This window comes from Oncorhynchus keta, chromosome 27 (assembly GCF_023373465.1).
Source record: "Oncorhynchus keta strain PuntledgeMale-10-30-2019 chromosome 27, Oket_V2, whole genome shotgun sequence".
Taxonomy (NCBI): Eukaryota; Metazoa; Chordata; class Actinopteri; order Salmoniformes; family Salmonidae; genus Oncorhynchus; species Oncorhynchus keta.
Window position 1 is genome coordinate 1172770 of NC_068447.1, and position 20253 is coordinate 1193022.

The following is a 20253-nucleotide window of genomic DNA, read 5'->3' on the forward strand; positions in this document are numbered from 1 at the left end:
ATACTACATGATAGATTTATATACATGATAGATTTAGATACATGATAGATTTATATACTACATGATAGATTTAGATACATGATAGATTTAGATACATGATAGATTTATATACTACATGATAGATTTAGATACATGATAGATTTATATACTACATGATAGATTTATATACTACATGATAGATTTATATACATGATAGATTTAGATACATGATAGATTTATATACTACATGATAGATTTATATACATGATAGATTTATATACTACATGATAGATTTATATACTACATGATAGATTTATATACTACATGATAGATTTATATACTACATGATAGATTTATATACATGATAGATTTATATACATGATAGATTTAGATACATGATAGATTTATATACTACATGATAGATTTATATACATGATAGATTTATATACTACATGATAGATTTAGATACATGATAGATTTAGATACATGATAGATTTATATACATGATAGATTTATATACATGATAGATTTATATACATGATAGATTTATATACTACATGATAGATTTATATACTACATGATAGATTTATATACTACATGATAGATTTATATACATGATAGATTTATATACATGATAGATTTATATACATGATAGATTTATATACATGATAGATTTATATACATGATAGATTTATATACTACATGATAGATTTATATACTACATGATAGATTTATATACTACATGATAGATTTATATACTACATGATAGATTTATATACTACATGATAGATTTATATACTACATGATAGATTTATATACTACATGATAGATTTATATACATGATAGATTTAGATACATGATAGGCTTACATACTACATGATTTAGAAAAAAATAAAATAAATAGGCTTAGATACTACACTTGATACTTAAATATGTCCTATACAGATAGGACAGATTTAACAACCTGGACTACAAATGAAAGTTTATAGCATAGGTCAATATACAAATTTGAGTAATCAGTGTTCTTTTCCATATATTTTCTCTAAATTGAACCTTTATTTAACTAGGCAAGTCAGTTAAGAACAAATTCTTATTTACAATGACGGCCCACACCGGCCAAACACGGACGACGCTGGGCCAATTGTGCGCCGCCCTGTGGGACTCCCAATCATTACCAGTTGTGATCCAGCCTGGATCACAACCGGAGAGTTTTGCAACTGAAGCGAGAGTTTATTCTGTTCAAATTCAGGTAGATCCCTCCCTGATTTTTGTTCTGTTAGCTTCCGTTTAAAACCTCTAACATATCTCTACAGATTGGTGTCCCACCCGCAGGACAGTTGAGCTAATGTGATTAGCATGAGGTTCTAAGTAACAAGAAGATTTCCCAGGACATAGACATATCTAATATTGGCAGAATGTTTAAACTCTTGTTAATCTAACTACACTGTCAAATTTACAGTAGCTATGACAGTGAAATAATACCATGCTATTGTTTGAGGAGAGTGCACAGTTATCAACTTGAAAAGTTATTAATTAACCAATTAGGCACATTTGGGCAGTCTTGATACAACCTTTTGAACAGAAATGCAATGGTTCATTGGATCAGTCTAAAATATTACGCACACACTGCTGCCATCTAGTGGCCAAAATCTAAATTGTACCTGGGCTGGACTAATACATCATGGTCTTTCTCTTGCATTTCAAAGATGATGGTACAAAATTCAAAAGGCACTCGCACATCTGAGCAATCTTATTCGCAGGTGCATGGCAACAGTATCGGCCTCACGGCCATCGCCAGGAGCTCTGGAGAAGGCTGTGAGGCCGAGACGTAAGCTTATTAAAGATCAGTGATACTATCAAGTGCGGTTTCCTTTTTCCTACAAAGATAATGGTACTAAAAAAACATTTTTTTTCCTATGTATTATATTTGACCAGATCTAATGTGTTATATTCTCCTACATTCATTTCACATTTCCACAAACTTCAAAGTGTTTCTTTTCAGATGGTATCAATAATATACATACCCTTGCTTCAGGTCCTGAGCTACAGGCAGTTAGATTTGGGAATGTCATTTTAGGTGAAAATTGGAAAAAAGGGTCTGTAACAGAATCGGCGGAATGAAAATACCCCTGACTCAAAATCTGATCCTTTGATTGGATGATCAACATATATATTCATGCTGCAAAAACTCTGATAGGTTGGAGTTTATGAAGTTGTCATAATTACTGTGTAAGTCTATGGAAGGGGGTGAGAACTAAGAGCCTCCTAGGTTTGTTATTGAAGTCAATGGAAGGAGGATGGAAGCTAGCTGTCCTCCGGCTACACCATGGTGCTACCCTACAGAGTGCTGTTGTAGACCTTCATTACAAAACAGTCTGTTTTAATCAATTATCTGCTGACTTGAAAATATTCAGTATAGTTTTATCTAAAAAGGATATCTTTTTTAATGTTTCACTATTTACATTTTTATGAAATTCAATGAGGCTGATGCTCCTCCCCTTCTTCCTCTGTGAAGCCTCGCTGACCATCAGTGACAGCTCTGACATTACGTCATTCCCAACACCATTCCGGAAGGCTCCGTACACCCCCAGTGCTCCAAGGTCTCCATGGTGACAGGTATACCGGTGTTCTAGGAGCAGCTTGGTGATCCCATCTCTCCTGGAAGTCGTGTGTATTATGCCGGGTCAACAGGGTGAGATTCCACCTCTCTGACACGCACGCATGCACACACATTCACACCACACATGGTATTAATAGAGATCATCCGGATCCCCCAACCATGTGACAGAAGACAGGAGACAGGAGACAGGAGACAGGAGACAGGAGACAGGAGACAGGAGACAGGAGACAGGAGACAGGAGGCAGGAGACAGGAGACAGGAGACAGGAGGCAGGAGACAGGAGACAGGAGACAGGAGGTAGGAGACAGGAGACAGGAGACAGGAGGCAGGAGACAGGAGACAGGAGGCAGGAGACAGGAGACAGGAGACAGGAGACAGGAGACAGGAGACAGGAGACAGGAGACAGGAGACAGGAGACAGGAGACAGGAGACAGGAGGTAGGAGACAGGAGACAGGAGACAGGAGACAGGAGACAGGAGGCAGGAGACAGGAGACAGGAGAGGAGACAGGAGGCAGGAGACAGGAGACAGGAGACAGGAGGCAGGAGACAGGAGACAGGAGACAGGAGACAGGAGACAGGAGACAGGAGACAGGAGGCAGGAGACAGGAGACAGGAGGCAGGAGGTAGGAGACAGGAGGCAGGAGACAGGAGACAGGAGGTAGGAGACAGGAGACAGGAGGTAGGAGACAGGAGACAGGAGACAGGAGGTAGGAGACAGGAGACAGGAGACAGGAGACAGGAGAGGAGACAGGGCAGACAGGAGACAGGAGACAGGAGACAGGAGACAGGAGAGAAAAGACAGGAGACAGGAGACAGGAGACAGGAGACAGGAGACAGGAGACAGGAGACAGGAGACAGGAGACAGGAGACAGGAGACAGGAGGCAGGAGACAGGAGACAGGAGACAGGAGAGAAAAGACAGGAGACAGGAGACAGGAGAGAAAAGACAGGAGACAGGAGGCAGGAGACAGGAGACAGGAGACAGGAGACAGGAGAGAAAAGACAGGAGGCAGGAGACAGGAGACAGGAGACAGGAGAGAAAAGACAGGAGGAGACAGGAGACAGGAGACAGGAGAGAAAAGACAGGAGACAGGAGACAGGAGAGAAAAGACAGGAGACAGGAGACAGGAGACAGAGAAAAAGACAGGAGACAGGAGACAGGAGAGAAAAGACAGGAGACAGGAGGCAGGAGACAGGAGACAGGAGACAGGAGAGAAAAGACAGGAGACAGGAGACAGGAGACAGGAGGCAGGAGACAGGAGACAGGAGACAGGAGACTGGAGAGAAAAGACAGGAGACAGGAGACAGGAGACAGGAGACAGGAGAGAAAAGACAGGAGACAGGAGACAGGAGACAGGAGACAGGAGAGAAAAGACAGGAGACAGGAGACAGGAGACAGGAGACAGGAGACAGGAGGCAGGAGACAGGAGACAGGAGACAGGAGGCAGGAGGCAGGAGACAGGAGACAGGAGGCAGGAGGCAGGAGACAGGAGACAGGAGACAGGAGACAGGAGAGAAAAGACAGGAGACAGGAGGCAGGAGACAGGAGAGAAAAGACAGGAGGCAGGAGACAGGAGGCAGGAGACAGGAGACAGGAGACAGGAGACAGGAGGCAGGAGACAGGAGGCAGGAGACAGGAGGCAGGAGAGAAAAAGACAGGAGACAGGAGACAGGAGACAGGAGAGAAAAGACAGGAGACAGGAGACAGGAGACAGGAGAGAAAAGACAGGAGGCAGGAGACAGGAGACAGGAGGCAGGAGACAGGAGAGAAAAGACAGGAGACAGGAGACAGGAGAGAAAAGACAGGAGACAGGAGACAGGAGACAGGAGGCAGGAGACAGGAGGCAGGAGACAGGAGACAGGAGGCAGGAGACAGGAGACAGGAGACAGGAGACAGGAGGCAGGAGACAGGAGGCAGGAGAGAAAAGACAGGAGACAGGAGACAGGAGACAGGAGAGAAAAGACAGGAGACAGGAGACAGGAGAGAAAAGACAGGAGACAGGAGGCAGGAGACAGGAGAGACAGGAGACAGGAGGCAGGAGACAGGAGACAGGAGACAGGAGACAGGAGAGAAAAGACAGGAGACAGGAGACAGGAGGCAGGAGAGAAAAACAGGAGACAGGAGACAGGAGACAGGAGGCAGGAGACAGGAGACAGGAGACAGGAGACAGGAGACAGGAGAGAAAAGACAGGAGACAGGAGACAGGAGACAGGAGGCAGGAGAGAAAAGACAGGAGACAGGAGACAGGAGAGAAAAGACAGGAGACAGGAGACAGGAGGCAGGAGAGAAAAGACAGGAGACAGGAGACAGGAGACAGGAGACAGGAGGCAGGAGAGAAAAGACAGGAGACAGGAGACAGGAGACAGGAGACAGGAGGCAGGAGACAGGAGACAGGAGACAGGAGACAGGAGAGAAAAGACAGGAGACAGGAGACAGGAGACAGGAGGCAGGAGGCAGAGAAAGACAGGAGACAGGAGACAGGAGAGAAAAGACAGGAGACAGGAGACAGGAGACAGGAGGCAGGAGAGAAAAGACAGGAGACAGGAGACAGGAGAGAAAAGACAGGAGACAGGAGACAGGAGAGAAAAAAGACAGGAGACAGGAGAGAAAAGACAGGAGACAGGAGACAGGAGACAGGAGAGAAAAGACAGGAGACAGGAGACAGGAGACAGGAGGCAGGAGGCAGGAGAGAAAAGACAGGAGACAGGAGACAGGAGAGAAAAGACAGGAGACAGGAGGCAGGAGAGAAAAGACAGGAGGCAGGAGACAGGAGACAGGAGACAGGAGACAGGAGAGAAAAGACAGGAGACAGGAGACAGGAGGCAGGAGACAGGAGAGAAAAGACAGGAGACAGGAGACAGGAGACAGGAGAGAAAAGACAGGAGACAGGAGAGAAAAGACAGGAGACAGGAGACAGGAGACAGGAGAGAAAAGACAGGAGGCAGGAGACAGGAGACAGGAGACAGGAGAGAAAAGACAGGAGACAGGAGACAGGAGAGAAAAGACAGGAGACAGGAGACAGGAGACAGGAGACAGGAGGCAGGAGAGAAAAGACAGGAGACAGGAGACAGGAGACAGGAGGCAGGAGGCAGGAAGAAAAGACAGGAGACAGGAGACAGGAGGCAGGAGACAGGAGACAGGAGACAGGAGACAGGAGGCAGGGAGACAGGAGGCAGGAGACAGGAGACAGGAGACAGGAGACAGGAGACAGGAGACAGGAGAGAAAAGACAGGAGACAGGAGACAGGAGACAGGAGACAGGAGGCAGGAGACAGGAGGCAGGAGACAGGAGACAGGAGGCAGGAGGCAGGAGAGAAAAGACAGGAGGCAGGAGACAGGAGAGGAGACAGGAGAGGCAGGAGACAGGAGACAGGAGACAGGAGACAGGAGGCAGGAGACAGGAGGCAGGAGGCAGGAGAGAAAAGACAGGAGACAGGAGGCAGGAGACAGGAGACAGGAGGCAGGAGACAGGAGGCAGGAGACAGGAGGCAGGAGGCAGGAGAGAAAAGACAGGAGACAGGAGGCAGGAGACAGGAGACAGGAGACAGGAGACAGGAGGCAGGAGACAGGAGGCAGGAGGCAGGAGACAGGAGGCAGGAGACAGGAGGCAGGAGACAGGAGGCAGGAGGCAGGAGACAGGAGGCAGGAGACAGGAGACAGGAGGCAGGAGGCAGGAGACAGGAGACAGGAGACAGGAGGCAGGAGACAGGAGGCAGGAGACAGGAGGCAGGAGACAGGAGAGAAAAGACAGGAGGCAGGAGACAGGAGGCAGGAGACAGGAGACAGGAGACAGGAGACAGGAGGCAGGAGAGAAAAAAGACAGGAGACAGGAGACAGGAGAGAAAAGACAGGAGACAGGAGACAGGAGACAGGAGAGAAAAGACAGGAGAGAAAAGACAGGAGACAGGAGACAGGAGGCAGGAGACAGGAGACAGGAGACAGGAGGCAGGAGACAGGACAGGAGACAGGAGACAGGAGGCAGGAGAGAAAAGACAGGAGACAGGAGACAGGAGAGAAAAGACAGGAGACAGGAGGCAGGAGACAGGAGGCAGGAGACAGGAGGCAGGAGACAGGAGGCAGGAGACAGGAGACAGGAGACAGGAGGCAGGAGACAGGAGGCAGGAGACAGGAGGCAGGAGACAGGAGGCAGGAGGCAGGAGGCAGGAGACAGGAGACAGGAGGCAGGAGACAGGAGGCAGGAGACAGGAGACAGGAGACAGGAGGCAGGAGAGAAAAGACAGGAGACAGGAGACAGGAGAGAAAAGACAGGAGACAGGAGACAGGAGACAGGAGACAGGAGAGAAAAGACAGGAGACAGGAGACAGGAGGCAGGAGACAGGAGACAGGAGGCAGGAGACAGGAGACAGGAGACAGGAGGCAGGAGACAGGAGACAGGAGGCAGGAGACAGGAGACAGGAGACAGGAGACAGGAGACAGGAGGCAGGAGACAGGAGACAGGAGGCAGGAGACAGGAGACAGGAGACAGGAGACAGGAGACAGGAGACAAGAGACAGGAGACAGGAGACAGGAGACAGGAGAGAAAAGACAGGAGGCAGGAGACAGGAGACAGGAGACAGGAGACAGGAGACAGGAGAGAAAAGACAGGAGACAGGAGACAGGAGGCAGGAGACAGGAGAGAAAAGACAGGAGGCAGGAGGCAGGAGACAGGAGACAGGAGACAGGAGACAGGAGGCAGGAGACAGGAGAGAAAAGACAGGAGGCAGGAGACAGGAGACAGGAGAGAAAAGACAGGAGACAGGAGACAGGAGAGAAAAGACAGGAGACAGGAGACAGGAGACAGGAGGCAGGAGACAGGAGACAGGAGAGAAAAGACAGGAGACAGGAGACAGGAGAGAAAAGACAGGAGACAGGAGACAGGAGACAGGAGAGAAAAGACAGGAGACAGGAGACAGGAGAGAAAAGACAGGAGACAGGAGACAGGAGAGAAAAGACAGGAGACAGGAGACAGGAGACAGGAGAGAAAAGACAGGAGACAGGAGACAGGAGACAGGAGAGAAAAGACAGGAGACAGGAGACAGGAGGCAGGAGACAGGAGGCAGGAGACAGGAGGCAGGAGACAGGAGACAGGAGACAGGAGGCAGGAGACAGGAGACAGGAGGCAGGAGACAGGAGACAGGAGGCAGGAGACAGGAGACAGGAGACAGGAGACAGGAGGCAGGAGACAGGAGACAGGAGGCAGGAGACAGGAGACAGGAGGCAGGAGACAGGAGACAGGAGGCAGGAGGCAGGAGACAGGAGACAGGAGGCAGGAGACAGGAGACAGGAGACAGGAGACAGGAGGCAGGAGACAGGAGACAGGAGACAGGAGGCAGGAGGCAGGAGACAGGAGGCAGGAGACAGGAGACAGGAGGCAGGAGACAGGAGACAGGAGACAGGAGGCAGGAGACAGGAGGCAGGAGACAGGAGAGAAAAGACAGGAGACAGGAGACAGGAGGCAGGAGACAGGAGGCAGGAGACAGGAGGCAGGAGACAGGAGGCAGGAGACAGGAGACAGGAGGCAGGAGACAGGAGGCAGGAGACAGGAGACAGGAGGCAGGAGACAGGAGACAGGAGACAGGAGACAGGAGGCAGGAGGCAGGAGACAGGAGACAGGAGACAGGAGGCAGGAGACAGGAGAGAAAAGACAGGAGACAGGAGACAGGAGAGAAAAGACAGGAGACAGGAGACAGGAGACAGGAGACAGGAGACAGGAGACAGGAGAGAAAGACAGGAGACAGGAGACAGGAGGCAGGAGACAGGAGACAGGAGACAGGAGACAGGAGAGAAAAGACAGGAGACAGGAGGCAGGAGACAGGAGACAGGAGACAGGAGACAGGAGAGAAAAGACACGAGACAGGAGGCAGGAGGCAGGAGACAGGAGACAGGAGACAGGAGACAGGAGAGAAAAGACAGGAGACAGGAGACAGGAGGCAGGAGACAGGAGACAGGAGACAGGAGAGAAAAGACAGGAGACAGGAGACAGGAGACAGGAGGCAGGAGACAGGAGACAGGAGACAGGAGAGAAAAGACAGGAGACAGGAGACAGGAGACAGGAGAGAAAAGACAGGAGACAGGAGACAGGAGACAGGAGAGAAAAGACAGAGACAGGAGACAGGAGACAGGAGAGAAAAGACAGGAGACAGGAGACAGGAGACAGGAGAGAAAAGACAGGAGACAGGAGACAGGAGACAGGAGAGAAAAGACAGGAGACAGGAGACAGGAGACAGGAGAGAAAAGACAGGAGACAGGAGACAGGAGACAGGAGAGAAAAGACAGGAGACAGGAGACAGGAGACAGGAGAGAAAAGACAGGAGACAGGAGACAGGAGACAGGAGAGAAAAGACAGGAGACAGGAGACAGGAGACAGGAGACAGGAGAGAAAAGACAGGAGACAGGAGGTAGGAGACAGGAGGTAGGAGACAGGAGGCAGGAGGCAGGAGACAGGAGAGAAAAGACAGGAGACAGGAGGTAGGAGACAGGAGGTAGGAGACAGGAGACAGGAGACAGGAGACAGGAGGCAGGAGGCAGGAGACAGGAGGCAGGAGACAGGAGACAGGAGACAGGAGACAGGAGACAGGAGAGAAAAGACAGGAGACAGGAGACAGGAGGCAGGAGACAGGAGACAGGAGACAGGAGGCAGGAGACAGGAGGCAGGAGACAGGAGACAGGAGACAGGAGACAGGAGACAGGAGGCAGGAGACAGGAGACAGGAGACAGGAGACAGGAGACAGGAGACAGGAGGCAGGAGGCAGGAGACAGGAGACAGGAGACAGGAGACAGGAGGCAGGAGACAGGAGGCAGGAGACAGGAGGCAGGAGGCAGGAGACAGGAGACAGGAGACAGGAGACAGGAGACAGGAGACAGGAGACAGGAGGCAGGAGGCAGGAGGCAGGAGGCAGGAGGCAGGAGACAGGAGACAGGAGACAGGAGGCAGGAGACAGGAGACAGGAGACAGGAGGCAGGAGACAGGAGACAGGAGACAGGAGACAGGAGACTGGAGACTGGAGACAGGAGACAGGAGACAGGAGACAGGAGGCAGGAGACAGGAGACAGGAGGCAGGAGACAGGAGACAGGAGACAGGAGGAGACAGGAGACAGGAGACAGGAGACAGGAGAGAAAAGACAGGAGACAGGAGACAGGAGACAGGAGACAGGAGGCAGGAGACAGGAGACAGGAGGCAGGAGACAGGAGACAGGAGACAGGAGAGAAAAGACAGGAGACAGGAGACAGGAGACAGGAGACAGGAGGCAGGAGACAGGAGACAGGAGACAGGAGACAGGAGAGAAAAGACAGGAGACAGGAGACAGGAGACAGGAGAGAAAAGACAGGAGACAGGAGACAGGAGACAGGAGAGAAAAGACAGGAGACAGGAGACAGGAGAGAAAAGACAGGAGACAGGAGAAAGGAGACAGGAGACAGGAGACAGGAGACAGGAGACAGGAGGCAGGAGACAGGAGACAGGAGACAGGAGGCAGGAGACAGGAGGCAGGAGACAGGAGACAGGAGAGAAAAGACAGGAGACAGGAGACAGGAGGCAGGAGACAGGAGACAGGAGGCAGGAGACAGGAGACAGGAGACAGGAGGCAGGAGGCAGGAGACAGGAGAGAAAAGACAGGAGACAGGAGACAGGAGAGAAAAGACAGGAGACAGGAGACAGGAGACAGGAGGCAGGAGACAGGAGACAGGAGACAGGAGGCAGGAGACAGGAGACAGGAGACAGGAGGCAGGAGACAGGAGACAGGAGGCAGGAGACAGGAGGCAGGAGACAGGAGACAGGAGACAGGAGGCAGGAGACAGGAGACAGGAGACAGGAGGCAGGAGACAGGAGACAGGAGACAGGAGGCAGGAGACAGGAGACAGGAGGCAGGAGACAGGAGAGAAAAGACAGGAGGCAGGAGACAGGAGACAGGAGGCAGGAGACAGGAGACAGGAGGCAGGAGACAGGAGACAGGAGACAGGAGACAGGAGACAGGAGGCAGGAGACAGGAGGCAGGAGAGAGACAGGAGACAGGAGACAGGAGAGAAAAGACAGGAGACAGGAGACAGGAGACAGGAGACAGGAGACAGGAGACAGGAGACAGGAGACAGGGAGACAGGAGACAGGGAGACAGGAGACAGGAGACAGGAGACAGGAGACAGGAGACAGGAGGCAGGAGACAGGAGACAGGAGACAGGAGACAGGAGACAGGCATGTACTGAAGTGTTTAATAAATAACAGCATCATCATCAACAACAACAAAAAGGTGAATTCATGATGTACAGCCTTCGAATGGTATTCAGACCCCTTGACTTTTTCCACATTTTGTTACTTTACAGCCTCACACTAAAATGTATTAAATAGTTTTCCCCCTCATCAATCTACACACAATACCCCGTAATGACAAAGAGAAAATCATTTTTAGAAATTGTTGCTAATTTATATTTAAAAAATGAAATAAAAATAAATAACATTTAAGTAAGTTTTCAGACCCTTTACTTGTGCTTAGGGTCGTTGTCCTGTTGGAAGGTGAACCTTCGCCCCAGTCTGAGGTCCTGAGCGCGCTGGAGCAGGTTTTCATCAAGGATCTCTCTGTACTTTGCTCTGTTCATCTTTCCCTTGATCCTGACTAGTCTCCCAGTCCCTGCTGCTGAAAAACATCCCCACAGCATGATGCTGCCACCACCATGCTTCACAGTAGGGATGGTGCCAGGTTTCCTCCAGATGTGATGCTTGGTATTCAGGCCAAAGAGTTCAATCTTGTTTTCATCAGACCAGAGAATCTTGTTTCTTATGGTCTGACAGTCTTTAGGTGCCTTTTGGCAAACTTAACGCATGCTGTCATGTGCCTTTTACTGAGGAGCCGTTTCCATCTGGCCACTCTTCCATAAAGGCCTGATTGGTGGAGTGCTGCAGAGATGGTTGTCCTTCTGGAAGGTTCTCCCATCTCCACATGTGGAACTCTAGAGCTCTGTCAGAGTGAACATTGGGTTCTTGGTGACCTCCCTGACCAAGGCCCTTCTCTCCTGATTGCTTAGTTTGGCCGGGCGGCCAGCTCTAGGAAGAGTCTTGGTGGTTCCATTTCGAGTCTCATATCAAAGGGTATGAATACTTATGTAAATAAGGTATTTCTGTTGTGAATTTTAATACATTTGCAAAAATGTTTACAAACCTGTTTTCTCTTTGTCATTATGGGGTATTGTGTGTTGTTAGATGAGCAATTTATTTTATTTGAATAATTTTCGAATAAGGTTGTGACGTAAGAAAATGTTGAAAAGTCATGTGGTCTGAGTAGTTACCGAAGGCACTGTATATATACACTTATTTAATATATATTCCACTGTATAAACTATAAATATGACATGCAGTCCTCATAAGTTAGAAGAACCAGAAATCTGACTGAGGTAGGGAGAGGGGAAGGGGCTGGTCGGATACAGGTGAGTGTGTCTGTGAGTGGGAGTGTGTCTGTGTGTGGGAGTGTGTCTGTGTGTGGGAGTGTGTCTGTGTGTGGGAGTGTGTCTGTGTGTGGGAGTGTGTCTGTGTGTGGGAGCGTGTCTGTGTGTGGGAGTGTGTCTGTGTGTGGGAGTGTGTCTGAGTGTGGGAGTGTGTCTGAGTGTGGGAGTGTGTGGGAGTGTGTCTGTGTGTGGGAGTGTGTCTGTGTGTGGGAGTGTGTCTGTGTGTGGGAGTGTGTCTGTGTGTGGGAGTGTGTCTGTGTGTGGGAGTGTGTCTGTGTGTGGGAGTGTGTCTGTGTGTGTGGGAGTGTGTCTGTGTGTGTGGGAGTGTGTCTGAGTGTGGGAGTGTGTCTGAGTGTGGGAGTGTGTCTGAGTGTGGGAGTGTGTCTGTGTGTGGGAGTGTGTCTGAGTGTGGGAGTGTGTCTGTGTGTGTGGGAGTGTGTCTGTGTTTGGGAGTGTGTCTGAGTGTGGGAGTGTGTCTGTGTGTGGGAGTGTGTCTGAGTGTGGGAGTGTGTCTGTGTGTGGGAGTGTGTCTGAGTGTGGGAGTGTGTCTGAGTGTGGGAGTGGAGTCTAACACTACAATACATCCGTAGTGGCTGTTTCAAGGTTGTTTTCTGACTGTGCAATCGGTGTTTGTTTGTTTGTGTGTGCGTGCGTGCGTGCGTGCGTGTGTGTGTGTGTGTGTGTGTGTGTGTGTGTGTGTGTGTATATATATGGGTCCATAGTCCTAGGGGTGAGAGGTCAGTGCCTCCAGGACTTGCGGCTGAGGACACACACACACGCTGCGTGATGCGTATCAGTCTCCACGCCGTCTGCTCCTTGGACTTGGTGAGCGCGCGCACGTACGTGTGCGTGTTGGTGCAGTACGAGTTCCAGTGACGGCTGTCGATGCCGCGGCACCCTGCTTTAGAAATGCCTCCACTGGCCCCTCCCCTAGCCCCAGCTCCGCCCCGGGGTGTGGCCACGCGGCAGGTGGTCTCGTAGAAGAACTGTCTCTTGCGGACGTTGTCTATCTTCACCTCTGGCAGAACCTCCACCTCGTTGCCGGCGATGTCTGTGGCCTTGGTCAGGTTCCCCAACCACACGCTGATGCTGTCGCACACGGAGTACTCCCCTGTGCATGGGCTGCCCCCCGCCTTCCGCCTCACCCTCACTCCCCACCCATCACCCCTTCCTCCTCATCCCCTGTCTCCCCCAGGGTGTGGTGAGAGGGGGGTACGTCGCTGAAGACGACGCGTGATGAGGTGCGGTACTTCCGCTTGCTGAACAGTTTGGGGTCCACCTCAGGGATGGAGGGGGAAGAGGAGGAGTCTGTCTCAGAGTGGCCCAGGGAAGAACTCCTGTCCTGGGGTAGAGAGGCTGGTCTGTGGGCCTGTCTGGTCCGGCTGGGTCTCTGCTGAGTATCCCTGTCTGCTGCTGGCTGCTCCTGCTGAGGTGACACTGACAGGCGGGCCATCCTCTGTAGTTCTGCTCTGCCATTGGCTGCTGTGTGCTGTTCTGCTCTGCCATTGGCTGCTGTGTGGTGTTCTGCTCTGCCATTGGCTGCTGTGTGCTGTTCTGCTCTGCCATTGGCTGCTGTGTGCTGTTCTGCTCTGCCATTGGCTGCTGTGTGCTGTTCTGCTCTGCCATTGGCTGCTGTGTGCTGTTCTGCTCTGTGGTTGGCTGCTGTGTGGTGTTCTGCACTGTGGTTGGCAGCCACCGGGCCCAGGGCCCCTTCCATGTTCAGTACAGCCTGGATGCCAATGAGCAGGAGCACCAACAGCAACGACCTCATGGGCACACGTCCTGTCAACAACAACACACGTCCTGTCAACAACAACACACGTCCTGTCAACAACAACACACGTCCTGTCAACAACAACACACGTCCTGTCAACAACAACACACGTCCTGTCAACAACAACACACGTCCTGTCAACAACAACACACGTCCTGACAACAACAACACACGTCCTGTCAACAACAACACACGTCCTGTCAACAACAACACACGTCCTGTCAACAACAACACACGTCCTGTCAACAACAACACACGTCCTGTCAACAACAACACACGTCCTGTCAACAACAACACACGTCCTGTCAACAACAACACACGTCCTGTCAACAACAACACACGTCCTGTCAACAACAACACATGTCCTGTCAACAACAACACACGTCCTGTCAACAACAACACACGTCCTGTCAACAACAACACACGTCCTGTCAACAACAACACACGTCCTGTCAACAACAACACACGTCCTGTCAACAACAACACACGTCCTGTCAACAACAACACACGTAATGTCAACAACAACACACGTCCTGTCAACAACAACACACGTCCTGTCAACAACAACACACGTCCTGTCAACAACAACACACGTCCTGTCAACAACAACACACGTCCTGTCAACAACAACACACGTCCTGTCAACAACAATACACGTCATGTCAACAACAACACACGTCCTGTCAACAACAACACACGTCCTGTCAACAACAACACACGTCCTGTCAACAACACACGTCCTGTCAACAACAACACACGTCCTGTCAACAACACACATCCTGTCAACAACAACACACATCCTGTCAACAACACATGTCCTGTCAACAACACACATCCTGTCAACAACACATGTCCTGTCAACAACAACACACGTCATGTCAACAACAACACACGTCCTGTCAACAACAACACACGTCCTGTCAACAACAACACACGTCCTGTCAACAACAACACATGTCCTGTCAATAACAACACATACCCTGTCAACAACAACACACGTCCTGTCAACAACAACACACGTCCTGTCAACAACAACACATGTCCTGTCAACAACAACACATACCCTGTCAACAACAACACACGTCCTGTCAACAACAACACACGTCCTGTCAACAACAACACACGTCATGTCAACAACAACACACATGTCCTGTCAACAACAACACATGTCCTGTCAACAACAACACACATCCTGTCAACAACAACACACATCCTGTCAACAACAACACACATCCTGTCAACAACAACATACCCTGTCAACAACAACATACCCTGTCAACAACAACATACCCTGTCAACAACAACATACCCTGTCAACAACAACATACCCTGTCAACAACAACATACCCTGTCAACAACAACATACCCTGTCAACAACAACATACCCTGTCAACAACAACATACCCTGTCAACAACAACATACCCTGTCAACAACAACATACCCTGTCAACAACAACATACCCTGTCAACAACAACATACCCTGTCAACAACAACATACCCTGTCAACAACAACATACCCTGTCAACAACAACATACCCTGTCAACAACAACATACCCTGTCAACAACAACACACCCTGTCAACAACAACACACCCTGTCAACAACAACATACCCTGTCAACAACAACACACCCTGTCAACAACAACACACCCTGTCAACAACAACACACCCTGTCAACAACAACACACGTCCTGTCAACAACAACACACGTCCTGTCAACAACAACACACCCTGTCAACAACAACACACGTCCTGTCAACAACAACACACGTCCTGTCAACAACAACACACGTCCTGTCAACAACAACACACGTCCTGTCAACAACAACACACGTCCTGTCAACAACAACACACGTCCTGTCAACAACAACACACGTCCTGTCAACAACAACACACGTCCTGTCAACAACAACACACGTCCTGTCAACAACAACACACGTCCTGTCAACAACAACACACGTCCTGTCAACAACAACACACGTCCTGTCAACAACAACACACGCCCTGTCAACAACAACACACGTCCTGTCAACAACAACACACGTCCTGTCAACAACAACACACGTCCTGTCAACAACAACACACGTCCTGTCAACAACAACACACGTCCTGTCAACAACAACACACGTCCTGTCAACAACAACACACGTCCTGTCAACAACAACACACGCCCTGTCAACAACAACACGTCCTGTCAACAACAACACACGTCCTGTCAACAACAACACACGTCCTGTCAACAACAACACACGTCCTGTCAACAACAACACACGTCCTGTCAACAACAACACACGTCCTGTCAACAACAACACACGTCCTGTCAACAACAACACACGTCCTGTCAACAACAACACACGTCCTGTCAACAACAACACACGTCCTGTCAACAACAACACACGCCCTGTCAACAACAACACACGCCCTGTCAACAACAACACACGTCCTGTCAACAACAACACACGCCCTGTCAACAACAACACACGTCCTGTCAACAACAACACACGCCCTGTCAACAACAACACACGTCCTGTCAACAACAACACACGTCCTGTCAACAACAACACACGTCCTGTCAACAACAACACACGTCCTGTCAACAACAACACACGTCCTGTCAACAACAACACACGTCCTGTCAACAACAACACACGCCCTGTCAACAACAACACACGTCCTGTCAACAACAACACACGTCCTGTCAACAACAACACACGTCCTGTCAACAACAACACACGTCCTGTCAACAACAACACACGTCCTGTCAACAACAACACACGCCCTGTCAACAACAACACACGCCCTGTCAACAACAACACACGACCTGTCAACAACAACACACGTCCTGTCAACAACAACACACGTCCTGTCAACAACAACACACGTCCTGTCAACAACAACACACGTCCTGTCAACAACAACACACGTCCTGTCAACAACAACACACGTCCTGTCAACAACAACACACGCCCTGTCAACAACAACACACGTCCTGTCAACAACAACACACGTCCTGTCAACAACAACACACGTCCTGTCAACAACAACACACGTCCTGTCAACAACAACACACGTCCTGTCAACAACAACACACGTCCTGTCAACAACAACACACGTCCTGTCAACAACAACACACGTCATGTCAACAACAACACACGTCCTGTCAACAACAACACACGTCATGTCAACAACAACACACGTCCTGTCAACAACAACACACGTCCTGTCAACAACACACATCCTGTAAACAATAACAACACAAGACCTGTCAACAACAACATACCCTGTCAACAACAACACACCCTGTCAACAACAACACACCCTGTCAACAACAACACACGTCCTGTCAACAACAACACACGTCCTGTCAACAACAACACACGTCCTGTCAACAACAACACACGTCCTGTCAACAACAACACACGTCCTGTCAACAACAACACACGTCCTGTCAACAACAACACACGTCCTGTCAACAACAACACACGTCCTGTCAACAACAACACACGTCCTGTCAACAACAACACAAGACCTGTCAACAACAACATACCCTGTCAACAACAACACACGCCTGTCAACAACAACACACGTCCTGTCAACAACAACACACGTCCTGTCAACAACAACACACGTCCTGTCAACAACAACACACGTCCTGTCAACAACACACGTCCTGTCAACAACACACGTCCTGTCAACAACAACACACGTCCTGTCAACAACAACACACGTCCTGTCAACAACAACACACGCCCTGTCAACAACACACGCCCTGTCAACAACACACGTCCTGTCAACAACACACGTGTCAACAACAACAACAACAACACGTCCTGTCAACAACAACACACGTCCTGTCAACAACAACACACGTCCTGTCAACAACAACACACGTCCTGTCAACAACAACACACGTCCTGTCAACAACAACACACGTCCTGTCAACAACAACACACGTCCTGTCAACAACACGTCCTGTCAACAACAACACACGTCCTGTCAACAACAACACACGCCCTGTCAACAACAACACACGTGTCAACAACAACACACGTCCTGTCAACAACAACACACGTCCTGTCAACAACAACACACGTCCTGTCAACAACAACACACGTCCTGTCAACAACAACACACGTCCTGTCAACAACAACACACGTCCTGTCAACAACAACACACGTCATGTCAACAACAACACACGTCCTGTCAACAACAACACACGTCCTGTCAACAACAACACACGTCCTGTCAACAACAACACACCCTGTCAACCACACGCCCTGTCAACAACAACACACGTCCTGTCAACAACAACACACGTCCTGTCAACAACAACACACGTCCTGTCAACAACAACACACGTCCTGTCAACAACAACACACGTCCTGTCAACAACAACACACGTCCTGTCAACAACAACACACGTCCTGTCAACAACAACATACCCTGTCAACAACAACATACCCTGTCAACAACAACACAAGACCTGTCAACAACAACATACCCTGTCAACAACAACACACGTCCTGTCAACAACAACACACGCCCTGTCAACAACAACACACGTCCTGTCAACAACAACACACGTCCTGTCAACAACAACACACGCCCTGTCAACAACAACACACGTCCTGTCAACAACAACACACGTCCTGTCAACAACAACACACGTCCTGTCAACAACAACACACGTCCTGTCAACAACACACGTCCTGTCAACAACAACACACGTCCTGTCAACAACAACACACGTCCTGTCAACAACAACACACGTCCTGTCAACAACAACACACGTCCTGTCAACAACAACACACGTCCTGTCAACAACAACACACGTCCTGTCAACAACAACACACGTCCTGTCAACAACAACACACGTCCTGTCAACAACAACACACGTCCTGTCAACAACAACACACGTCCTGTCAACAACAACACACGTCCTGTCAACAACAACACACGTCCTGTCAACAACAACACACGTCCTGTCAACAACAACACACCCTGTCAACAACAACACACGTCCTGTCAACAACAACACATACCCTGTCAACAACACACGTCCTGTCAACAACAACACACGTCCTGTCAACAACAACACACGTCCTGTCAACAACAACACACGTCCTGTCAACAACAACACACGTCCTGTCAACAACAACACACGTCCTGTCAACAACAACACACGTCCTGTCAACAACAACATACCCTGTCAACAACAACATACCCTGTCAACAACAACACAAGACCTGTCAACAACAACATACCCTGTCAACAACAACACAAGACCTGTCAACAACAACATACCCTGTCAACAACAACACAAGACCTGTCAACAACAACATACCCTGTCAACAACAACATACCCTGTCAACAACAACACACGTCCTGTCAACAACAACACACGTCCTGTCAACAACAACACACGTCCTGTCAACAACAACATACCCTGTCAACAACAACATACCCTGTCAACACGTCCTGTCAACAACAACACACGTCCTGTCAACAACAACATACCCTGTCAACAACAACACACGTCCTGTCAACAACAACACACGTCCTGTCAACAACAACACACGTCCTGTCAACAACAACACACGTCCTGTCAACAACAACACACGTCCTGTCAACAACAACACACGTCCTGTCAACAACAACACACGTCCTGTCAACAACAACACACGTCCTGTCAACAACAACACACGTCCTGTCAACAACAACACACGTCCTGTCAACAACAACACACGTCCTGTCAACAACAACACACGTCCTGTCAACAACAACACACGTCCTGTCAACAACAACACACGTCCTGTCAACAACAACACACGTCCTGTCAACAACAACACACGTCCTGTCAACAACAACACACGTCATGTCCTCCTGTCAACAACAACACACGTCCTGTCAACAACAACACACGTCCTGTCAACAACACACGTCCTGTCAACAACAACACACGTCCTGTCAACAACACACATCCTGTCAACAACAACACACATCCTGTCAACAACACACGTCCTGTCAACAACAACATCCTGTCAACAACACATGTCCTGTCAACAACAACACACGTCCTGTCAACAACAACACACGTCCTGTCAACAACAACACACGTCCTGTCAACAACAACACACGTCCTGTCAACAACACACGTCCTGTCAACAACAACACACGTCCTGTCAACAACAACACACGTCCTGTCAACAACAACACACGTCCTGTCAACAACAACACACGTCCTGTCAACAACAACACACGTCCTGTCAACAACAACACACGTCCTGTCAACAACAACACACGTCCTGTCAACAACAACACACGTCCTGTCAACAACAACACACGTCCTGTCAACAACAACACACGTCATGTCAACTCCTGTCAACAACAACACACCCTGTCAACAACAACACATGTCCTGTCAACAACAACACATACCCTGTCAA

At 49.7% G+C, this 20253-nt stretch overlaps 1 protein-coding gene across 1 annotated transcript in view; it reads right to left on the reverse strand.

The window, feature by feature from the left end:
• Positions 1–10791: 10791 nt before the first annotated feature.
• Positions 10792–20253, reverse strand: part of LOC127912332 (neurotrophin-7-like) — a 121538-nt gene continuing 112076 nt past the window's right edge. Inside the window, 3 exon segments of the mRNA XM_052481251.1 lie at positions 10792–12817; positions 12820–13185; positions 13218–13814. Coding sequence (XP_052337211.1) covers positions 12771–12817; positions 12820–13185; positions 13218–13803 — 999 coding nt within the window. The 5' untranslated portion in view covers positions 13804–13814 and the 3' untranslated portion in view covers positions 10792–12770.